This window comes from Dipodomys ordii, unplaced genomic scaffold (genome assembly GCF_000151885.1).
Source record: "Dipodomys ordii isolate 6190 unplaced genomic scaffold, Dord_2.0 Scaffold17, whole genome shotgun sequence".
NCBI lineage: Eukaryota > Metazoa > Chordata > Mammalia > Rodentia > Heteromyidae > Dipodomys > Dipodomys ordii.
The window spans coordinates 18,305,815-18,316,770 of NW_012267233.1; the positions used below are offsets into that span (position 1 = coordinate 18,305,815).

Here is a 10,956-nt window from a genome sequence, read left to right on the forward strand (position 1 = left end):
AAAGAATCCCATAGACTCCACTCCCAAATTACTCAAGCTGATTCAAAACTTTGGCAAAGTAGCAGGGTATAAAATTAACCCCCTAAAATCAATGGCTTTTCTGTATGCCAACAATGAGAAAAGTGTGGCTGAAATTAGGAAAGCAACTTCATTCGTAATAGCCCCACAAAAACAAAATACCTAGAAATTAACCAAAGAAGTGAAGGACCTCTATGATGAAAACTTTAAAAACTTGAAAAAGGAAATCAAAACAGAACTTAGAAAATGGCAAAAACCTCCCATGCTCCTGGATTGGAAAGATCAACATCGTGAAAGTGGCAATACTTCCCAAGGCTATCTACAAATTCAATGTGATACCTATCAAAATTCCAACCTCATTCTTCAAGGAAATAGAAGAGGCAATCCAAAAATTCATATGGAACAATAAAAGACCCCGAATAGCATAAACGTTCCTCAACAGAAAGAACACTGCTGGAGGAATATCAATACCAAATTTCAAACTCTATTATAAGCCACAGTAATCAAAACAGCTTAAGTTCTTTTTGTTTGAATGGTTCACAAGGTGGTTAGTGGACCTGGGCTGCTGTGTTCTAGTATGATTTATTTGATTGATTTTTATATTTGAAAATTCATAGGATTCATAGGACATTTTAGTTTATGGATGCATATAAACTAAATTATATAAGGATATCTATATTATCTCTATCTATCTGTCTGTAATTTTATACAAGTAGTGGGGGTTGAACTCAGGGCCTTGCACTAGGCAGGCACTCTTACCTCTTGAGCCACATCCCAGTGCATGCATTTTTATATCTGAATACTATTGTTTATCTCTTGAAATGTATCTTAAGTAAACTGGTATCTTAATTTTAAAAAGTAAGCTAAATGCAAATCATAATGACAACAATTAAAACATTACATTGAAATTGGACTTGGAACAAGAGTTGCTAGTTTTCTTTGTGCTCCATTATTCTTAAAGCATTTCCTATACCAGTGAGTGCATATAGAGAGTTAATCCAAGATAATAACGAAGTAACATTGAGCCAGGAAATTCTACTAGCTCACTTTATTTGTTCCAATGCCTGCAATAGTATTCCACTTCTCATTACCACCACCTCTTTCTATATTCTTTTTCTACTCTTATTTTGGTTCAGGTGTTGTCTGACCTGGAAAGATTCAAAACACCAATAAGACCAAACTTCGTCCTTTCCCTCTACATTGCTGAACCAATGGTTTCAGGATTTTAAGCAATCACAATGGATATGCTAGTAGACACCAACCAAAATTACAAGTGGCAGGATTTCTTGTACACTTTATAACCAGAACATATATGATGCTGCTAAAGCTCTTTATCCCTCCATTTATGAATCTACACATGACAAGGATTTCACAACAGCAGGTGATAAGAAAAATTCCCATCTCCTTTCCTTACGTTCTATGTACAAAGGTTGCAGTAGACTTTTCATTAGAATAGACTCTTCAAGCCTGGTATAATAACTCACTAAAGCTTTCTTGGTAAATTAAAGGCAATTACTGCAGCAGTCTGTTCCTTAATAACTTGCTGCATCTTTCTTGAAGAATGAAGCATGAGAAATTTCAATCACATTCATACCTTTCTTCTCGAACGGTTGAGTTTGAGCTGAAAAGGGAAATAAATTCTGTATGTCCACTAGTCCCTACGTCAGAGATAAGTATCTTTCTTCTCAAGCTAGATAATAAATATATAGCTAGATCTTAGGCTACCTAAATTGGCCAACTTGAAAGCATTCTCACCTGATCTCCCCTGTCTCCTCACCTAGCTCTAATTCCAGTATGTACAGACTCACATCCCATTTGCTGCCCAATCCCTCAAAGTCTACTCTACTTTTTTCTTAACACTCTAGTAAAATTCTTGTCAAATCTAATTTCCAGTGCCAGTTTTTCCCTCACTCTTTACTACACATGTCTCCAAGGAGCATTTCACTCCTTTGATTCTCCTCCCTTTGATGCCCCAGTTTCCTTAGTAACAGAGGCTTTTTTCTTCTTCTTTTATGCTAAGGAATTTCTTCAGGACTCTCTTACTTTGTTCTTACCCATATATGTTCTCATCATTCCTAGAGTTTAATCATTATTTTGGTATTAACTACTGGAAACTGCACCTGTGAGAGAAGTCCCAAACTGGATATCTCTCAGTTCAGGAGTTTTCTTCTTCGCAGCAGGTCTATGTCATTTCCTGCCTGGTTAATCTGTCTCCAGGATGTCCTCCCCCTAGTCAGTTATTAGTGATTCGAGGATGTCATCTTCTGTTTGAAAAACCCTCAGTGACTTATGATATTCGTAATCTTGAACTTGAGACCACATCTTTTAACAATATTAAGGAAATGATCATCTATTCTCTTAAGTACTATTTTACACCTATTACTTCCAATTGTACATAAAGTTTTTTGGCCAGAACTGCTTTTTTCCTGTAGACATTTGTCTTTGCAAATATTCTTGTCAAGCTGAACACAGTGCTTTATAAATATTTTTATAAATTATATAAGTATTTTTATGAGTATTTTTACCCTATAATGTCATATTCCCAGCCAATTCTTGTTCAAAACCAGAACTCAGAACTAGTAAATAAGTACCCCAGTACTCCAGTGCCAAGCACATATTAGTATTCAGTAGTTATAATCAGTAAATGAGTGGATGAAGAACAAAATGAGTTTTAGTTTTCAATTATCTTAATTTTTAATTATTTTAATTACCTATGTTTTGACTAGGTCAGACTTCTTAGACAACTCCTTTAAATTAATCTTTCTTTCCCTGTCACCATTCTCTTCTTCCTCAGTAATACTATTTTCTTTTATCTTTGTGTATGCTGCTTCTGGGGCTTTGAACACAGAACCTGGGTGCTGTCCCTGAACTCTTACATTTTTCTCAAGTACTCTTCTATTTGAGCCACAACTCTGCTTCTATTTGGTGGCTAATTGGAAAGTTTCATAGACTTTTCAACCTGGGATGGCTTTGAACCACAATCCTCAGATCTCAGGCTCCAGAGTAGCTAGGATTACAAGCATGATCCACCAGTGTCCAGCTGTAGAAGTATTATTTTTACAGCTATAGTGAATGTTTTTCTAACAAAACTTTAATTTCCACCCCATGGGCCACTTAACACTAATTGTATTCCATACACTAAATTATAGTACCACATTTGAATACTTTTTGGAAATACGCAATTTTGAAAGTGACTAGCAAACCACTAGTATAAGTTTAATATAGCTAGAAACATGTTAAGTTTTTAACAATGGTTAATTATTGATTAATGCAATAGAACATATTTCTTTCTCTGAACCTAAGTTATAAGATTTATTAAAAAGAAAAAGCACCATTAATATAATGTGTGGTGGTGAGGAAGAACACACTGGGCCTTCAAAAATACACAAGCACACAGAAGCACCAGGAACCTGGAATAATTACCTGGGACCAGCATAGTAGATGTAAGTTCTGGAGTCTCCAAGAAATCCACATTGCTTCTTTGGAATGTCTTGCTATAATTTGTCTGAAGGTGGCTGTACAAATGATTACAGGTTAAAAATGGACATTTTTTATTTACTTTCATACATAGAATGCAAAAGAAATCAAATTCAATCAAGATGACAAGGTTCTGTGTGAGTTAGATTAAGTGCCTGGATACAGACTTCCTTTCATTGTTATTTTACCTAAAAAATAGACTGAAGCTTTGAAATTTTAATCAAAAATATAGAGAAAAAAGTAAACAGTTCATAAGAAGATAAATAGGGGGTATATCCTAATTTCAGGAAGAAGTTTAAGCATAATGAATGTTTTAATAGTCTGGGTGTTTAAAAAATAGAATAGCTAAGGCTGACTATAAATTTTCCATCCCTAGAAGAGGAACTGACATGAAAGTCATCTATCTTAGTGTAGGACTGGAAGCATGAACTTGACTATGCTCCCTTTTGCATCTGAAATATGACTAGTATCATTTTTACCTTCAATGTATAACAGACAGCTTTTTGAATGTGTTGTTTATTTAATACATATATATATATCTGTATGCATGTAATATGTGTGTGTACACACGTGCACCACACACACACACACACACACACACACACACACACAATTATGGAGATGGAAAGTAGGGCCTTATTCATGATGGGCAAATGCTTTGCCACTGAGCTACATCCTGAGACTTTCAAATCACCTTCTTTTGAAGGTCCAAAAATAAAATTTTAGCCAGGTATTGGTGGCTCATGCCTGTGATCCTAGCTCATGAGGCTGAGATCAGAGCCCAAGCAGGGAAGTGCATGAGACTTTTATCTCAAAAATAACCACCAAAAAGCCAGAAGTAGAGCTGTGGTAGAGTGCTAGCTTTGAGCTCAAAGCCCAAGGACAGCATTAAGGCCCTGAGTTCAAGCTCCAGGATCAGCACAAAAATAAATAAAAAATTAAGGCAAAATATGTTTAAAATGAATCGCCAGGTGTTTTATTACCTCCATTACTGTATTTAACACACTGTACAATATGGACTTATTAGAGACCTGCTCTCTGTACAGTTTGAACTGTTCGTACAATCTTTGAATAGTAAAAATATTTCCTTCATCCCTTTTTTTAGTATACATTTATTACATTTTTTTCTTGTTTGTGTGCTCTGCTTAACACCCTCTTTTGTGTGCTCGTGCACTCTGTTACCCAGAAATAAACTTTGCCTTATCAAGTTAAAAAAAGAAAAAATATTAAAATTAAGATAAGTTCTTTCAAAGTTGATTTGTTCTTTTTAGTGTCTTGAATTTCTTTTATTTGTAGTGCTTGAAAAAATTTAGCATTATGATTGTCTGAGACATTATAACTGTGTTAAAAGCGAAATAATTACAGAGTTTATGAAACTTCACATCTCCATCTTTCTTAGACACCCATAGTCCTTCTGAAATCTATCCAAAAGCATTAGTAAAATGGAAGATGCTATGTGGAGTCAGTACTTAAAGTATCTGTGCTTCAAAAAGGAACTGGTTTCTAATCCAAGAAACAAATACTAGGAATGTTGAGATGCAGTTCATCAGGCAGGTTTTAAGGTGAGGCAAATAAGCTTTTAGTACAAGTCTGAATAATAGACTAGGCATATTGCTACCTCCCCACTTTCACAAAACAAATCAGTCTTGCTCATAACTTACCTATTCCACATACTACTGTTCTCCCAGAACTCATAAATCATGTAGCGAGGCTCATTTGAAAGCTTCTGAATAGAAACACTGAAATAGAAAAGTCATAATTGCCACTAGAAATTAAAGGAAGAAAGTTTTATTTTCTCATCTTTGTATGTAATATAAAAGTTTTAACTTCATATAGGAAACCTAAGTGCTTGCAGAATATGGAACAAATTTATCAATAATACATTAGTTCAGATGCAGGATATGATGATTCATACTGTAATCCCTAGCTACTTAGGAAGCAGTAGATAAAGGAACCCAGAGACCAGCCCAGGCAAAGTTAATGAGACCCTGTCTCAAAAGCAGAATACAAGACAAAAGGACTGTGTGGGTGTGGCTCAAGAGATAAGTGCATTTGCCTAGGATGCTCCAGTATGAATAGAGGACATGGAGAAAAGCGAGACAAGTAGTGAAATTGCTCAGGTGAGAGATGCAGATCTAAATTAGTGGTGAAACAAAAAGAACCAAAAAGAGAACAGGTTCTCAAACAGGAAAGAATGGGAGTCAAAAATAACCCTTACATCTGAAAGCCTAGCTATTATTTCACAATACATTTGTATACATATGTATGTTGGAAAAGATGAGGGAATAGAACAAAATTGAACTAGTAGAGAACAAAGAATTTACCAATATTGTTTGTTAATGTAGATTTAGAATTAATTTAAATTTGACCAGCAGGCGGCAGTAGACATGCACAGAAATTTTAATGAGGGTTTTTTTCCTTGTTTGTTTTGGTTTTGGTTTTGGTTTTGGTTTTGTTTTATTTATTCTTAGTTCTTTGCCTGTCGTTTGGTGTTTTTCATAATTGTTTACCTAATTTGCCTTTTTAAGGTATGTACCAAATATTGTTATTTATTTAAATTTATATTTTTCTGAGGAAAGATTTACTATAGGATTCTAAGAATGGAATACAAGATGGAATTTGTCATTTTCCAATCCCAACAATAAGTTTTGGGGAGAATTCCAGAAATTAATCTGCATATGTATATTTTCTTGGAAAAGAATAGCTTCCATTTTAGTGTTTAAGGACTTTTCAACCTCCACATGTAATGTAGCAGCATGAAATGAACACATTTCAATCCATACCTGCTTTCTTAGCATATCAGGTATTCCATCAACTGCTTTATGGAAACTAACTTATTTGCATTACTTATTACATTAAAAGCTTGCTTTTCATGCTATTTGAACTTTTCATTTTTTGGACTCAGCAAGTTGTGGTGTAGGAAGATTTCAAGTTCAAGTCCAGCCTGGGTTACATGGTACAGACCCTGTCTCAAAAAAAAAAATCAGGTGATGTGACTTAGTGGTAGAATACCTGCTTAGAGGTTATATGGCCCCAGCACTCTTCCCCCAATGAAATTTACAAATGTCACTTGACTCTGTTTAGCAGCTGTCCATTTTTCAGCCAAGAAAATAGCTTTAATTGCTCCATGAATAAGTATCCTGTTTTTCCATGTAGATGCTATGATTCTTGAAGGCAGGAACTGTTCTTTCTCTGCTCTCAAGCATGGTTTAATCAATACACTGTGTATATAATATTGATTCATTTGGTACCTCTCCTTGCCAAGCAGGAATTAATAGGCCTTTGTGATTATAGATTAGCACTCTGTTGTGTGTGTGTGTGTGTGTGTGTGTGTGTGTGTAACTGCTTGAGTTTTTCACTACTCTGTAAAAGTCAACTGACTACCTTGGACAAAGCCTCTGTCAGTCCTCAAAACACCCAAGTTTCTTAGTCAGATACTGAGAAGGCAGAAATGTGATAGTCTTAAAGAATCTCTTGTATCTGGAACAGAAAGGAGCTAACCCATTCTACCCTTGGTTAGCTGCAGAATTTCAGACATATCTAACACAAAGATGAGAACTGACAAGAAGGATTAAAGTTTCAGAGTCAAATGTGGACAAGTTGTTTAACCTATCCAAGCTGGTTCTGAATGGAGTTTAATATATGCTTCTTATAATTCCTCTGAAGAGTAAGACAATGGATGTAATTAGCTAATCTTATAAATCATGAAGTTTCTATTTTATTTATTTTGAGACAGAGTCTCACTATGTAGCCCAGACTAGCCTCAAACTGGCTCTGTAGTCCAGGGTAGCATCAAACTCATGATCCTTTTGCTTCAGACTTCCAAGTACTGGGTTTATAGGTATATATCACAAATCCCTGATGTTTCTATTATATTATGGCTACATTCAGTGTCTTAACTACAATGAGACTTAACATTATGGAAGAACAGTGAAGCTGGTAATTCACAGAGCTTTTATCTATCAAGCACTAAGCAATCGTGATGGGTACACAGGGGCAGAAATGCTAACAAGGATGCCATTTGATTGATCAGCCAATGTAGGCAGAGAACTAAATTTGATTATTACATCTGAAAAACTGAACTTAGGCATACTGACTTACCATGTCTTCCACGTATGTGCTACCTGTGTGTGATGACTCACTCTCATTGCAGCTGACAAGTTTAAATTTTGATAATTTCACAGAAAAACAAATTGGATAAAAGAATCAGTGGTAAGTAAAGAGCTAATGAGAAACAAACTAATCATGCAAAGAAAAAAGGAGAGGCTGAGTATTTTATAGGAGGATACTCTACTTCCCTCAGCCTCCCAGCAGGTGGCAACAGAGCAGCGTTTCCTGCTTATTGAAACAACAACTATTGCAGCAGGCTACACAGATATGTCTACTCTCTTATTTCCACACCCTGTTTCCCCTTCCTGGGGCTAGTCTACTGACTTCAAATCATGTTCTGACCACATGTTAAAGCCTTGCTACTGAACCTTTTTGCAAACCTAAAATATCTCGTCATTTCCTGGAGATTGTGATACATTGAAACATACTCTATTATATTTTCACACACACACACACACACATGCACGCACGCACGCACACACTCCCTGAGCTATCTTCTGTGACTTTTATGTCTGAAAGAATATATAGAAGCCTTTTCATTTCCCAAATATTCAATTTTATGGTTAAATGAGTAAGCCTTTTTAACTCATAAATATTCCCACCTTGGCAAGTCTCTCGAGTTACTTAAATGAACTACAATGGAGTTTTGATCTGTAACTTTCTGAGCCTGATTTGCAGTAGAATAACAGCATAATTGAAACATATTCTTTCCTTGGGAAGTTGTGAGCTGTTGATGATATTGAGCAAATATACTCCAGAAAGGAGCTCACCCAGGAGGCAAGAGTGACTCCAGCTCACGTTTTCTGCTCTTTGTGGATGGAAGACATTGTTTTCAACACTCAAAACTGATTTTTTTGCATTGTTTTGTTTTTTTGTAGTATTTCAACTTCAATTCAGGACCATGTTTGCTAGGTAAGTGCACTACTACTTGGATCATGGTCCCAGTCTTTCTGCTTTTTCTTCTTTCAAATAGGATCATGAATGCCTGACCAGTGGGCCTCTGTGATCCTCTGACCCTCATCTCTACAATAGCTGGGATTACAGGTATGGCTCACTACACCTGGATCATGAGTTTCTTGATAAGGAAACTGAAGCTTGGAGCCAACAGAGTCTTTTCCCAACCCCAACAAAGGTAATGAAATATTAGCTTTAATCCCAGTTTGATCCTAGCTCACTTCAAGAGTTGGAAAGATTCTGCTGTGGTGTGAATAAAATATAATTAGCTACTGTCTCTCAGAGACAACAAGAATGCTGTAGTATGCACACACACACACACACAGATGCATGACCACACAAACATCTGCTTATAAAGCTTTTTCAAAGCAATATTCAAAAACACTATGCAGTATATGAGTATAACAAGTTTGCAAACCAGAGATAGATTTAGATGTGGAAGTTTGCAGAATGCAGGTGAGTTTGGGCCTGAGCCCTGTACATAAGGCAAAGCATGGGCTGGCAGAGACTGGAAGCTAAGTATACATTTCTGGAAGGGGAGAGAGTGGCCAGCTGTGCATAGCTAAGGCAGAGCTCAGGAAAGAGGAACAAACAGCAGCAGTGATGTGGATTCCTGGATTTTGCTGGCAACATAATCCTAAGGTCAGAACAAAGACTGTTAGGATACTCATCAAAAAATTATTGCAAATTCCAGATGAATTCCTTCTGGAAAATGATTCTAGTATTAGATGGATAAGAGTAGAAAAATTGAAGATGATCAATAGTATATCTGAGTTAAGTAGTGGTAATGGAGAAGAAAGGAAAGGAAGAAAGGGCTGATTTTTCTTTTGTTAATCCAGGTCTGAAAGCATGACTTCAGAGAGTCCTGCAATTTCATAATGGCACTATGGCCATTATGCCACATACAGGGCATACAGCAATCAAGGCTAGGTGCCTGAGAGTGGAGGCATCATTATGGAGATGACTGGAAATGAGCGCTGGTTGCATGGGTACAGCAGGAGGACCTTCAGTCTATTTGAAATTCCTCATTTAGATGATTATTATTTCCCTTGGTGCTTCTAATGATCAAAGCAGCTAGGGTCCAAGGATCAAAGAATAAAACAGCAGGTTAAACACTTTAAATGGCCTCATCCCAAGGACTGGACTGGGCAGGAGCGTGTCATGTGAGGCTTCATCCAGATTCTCACCCTTAACTCAAGTGGGAGATATCTTTGCACAGCCCATAGTGCTGGTTCAGCCTCGGCGCTTACCGTAAACATCCACGTTGGGCTGAAGCGCTCTCCACATAGTGTTTCAGAGCGAGTTGGAATTCTTCCAAATCCTCTTCTATTACGGACATCTGACGCTGAACAAGCATGATGTGCTGCCAAGGAAAGGACAAGCTTACTGTCTTGGTGTCACAAAGCTGACCCCTTAGTGCCTATCCAGTTCTTCTTCACAAGGAAAATCACTGGCAAGCAATCAGTGGGACCAACGAAATCCATCTATTCCACGACGAAAATTATATGAAGGCTACAATATAGGTGGGACATTTTGCAAGAAAATGTCCTCTAACAATGTCCTCTAACAACACGAGCTAAAGAAAAATGTCCTTTGCAATGACACATTTCCTTTTTAATAGTAGTGATTCAAGTAGAATCAGTGGGAAGTTTGAAGACTGCACTTAATCTGGCAGTGGGACCCAGGCACTGGTATTTTTAATAACTTCCCTAATTACCTCTAATGTGCACTTAGACCATCATCACAGTCTTCAAGTCATCATATTTTATAGTGAAGTTCTGTTGTATACCGCATTGTGCCACTTTCTTGGCTATTTTGTGATAGTAGACATATCATACCAGTCCTTACAATGAGATGTCAAAATATGTGTGTTCATGGGTAAATTTCCAGTGGTGTGTCTACTGTTAAAGTTTTCTCAAACATATTATCCGCTTATATATAATAGGTCCTGTTCAGAATACCATGATATTAAGTGGAGCCATGTTTAATGGATTGAATGCCAACCATTTTTTATAACAAATCTGATTACCACTGTAGCAATTGTAGTTTTGAAGATTTCCCTAAAGATCTGCCTGTGGGCTTCTTATGGCACTTTATTAATTTAATTTAACTTTTGCCAGTCCTGGAGCTTGATCTCAGGGCATGAGCTCTGTTCTTGAGCCTCTTTGTGCTCAAAGCCAGTGCTCTCTCACTTGCACTGCTTTTGGGTTTTTTGAGTCATTTACTGGATTTGCCTGCCTGGGCTGGCTTTTTTTTTAAAAATTTAATTTAATTTTATTTGTGAACATACTGTACAGAGGGGTTACAATAGCATGGGCAGGATAATGCGTACATTTCTTACCAAGCATTGCAGCCTCCTCCTTTGTTTACCCTTCACATCACTTCCCAGCCTCCCCC

General features: G+C 36.8%; 1 protein-coding gene across 1 annotated transcript in view; it reads right to left on the reverse strand.

Annotated features, from left to right (window-relative positions):
• Necab1 (N-terminal EF-hand calcium binding protein 1) overlaps window positions 1–10,956 on the reverse strand; it is a 158,751-nt gene that overhangs the window by 4,445 nt on the left and 143,350 nt on the right. The window contains exons 10-12 of the mRNA XM_013012451.1: window positions 9,810–9,922; window positions 5,157–5,234; window positions 3,442–3,533 (exon numbers count right to left, since the gene is read on the reverse strand). Coding sequence (XP_012867905.1) covers window positions 3,442–3,533; window positions 5,157–5,234; window positions 9,810–9,922 — 283 coding nt within the window. The remainder of the gene's footprint in view (window positions 1–3,441; window positions 3,534–5,156; window positions 5,235–9,809; window positions 9,923–10,956) is intronic.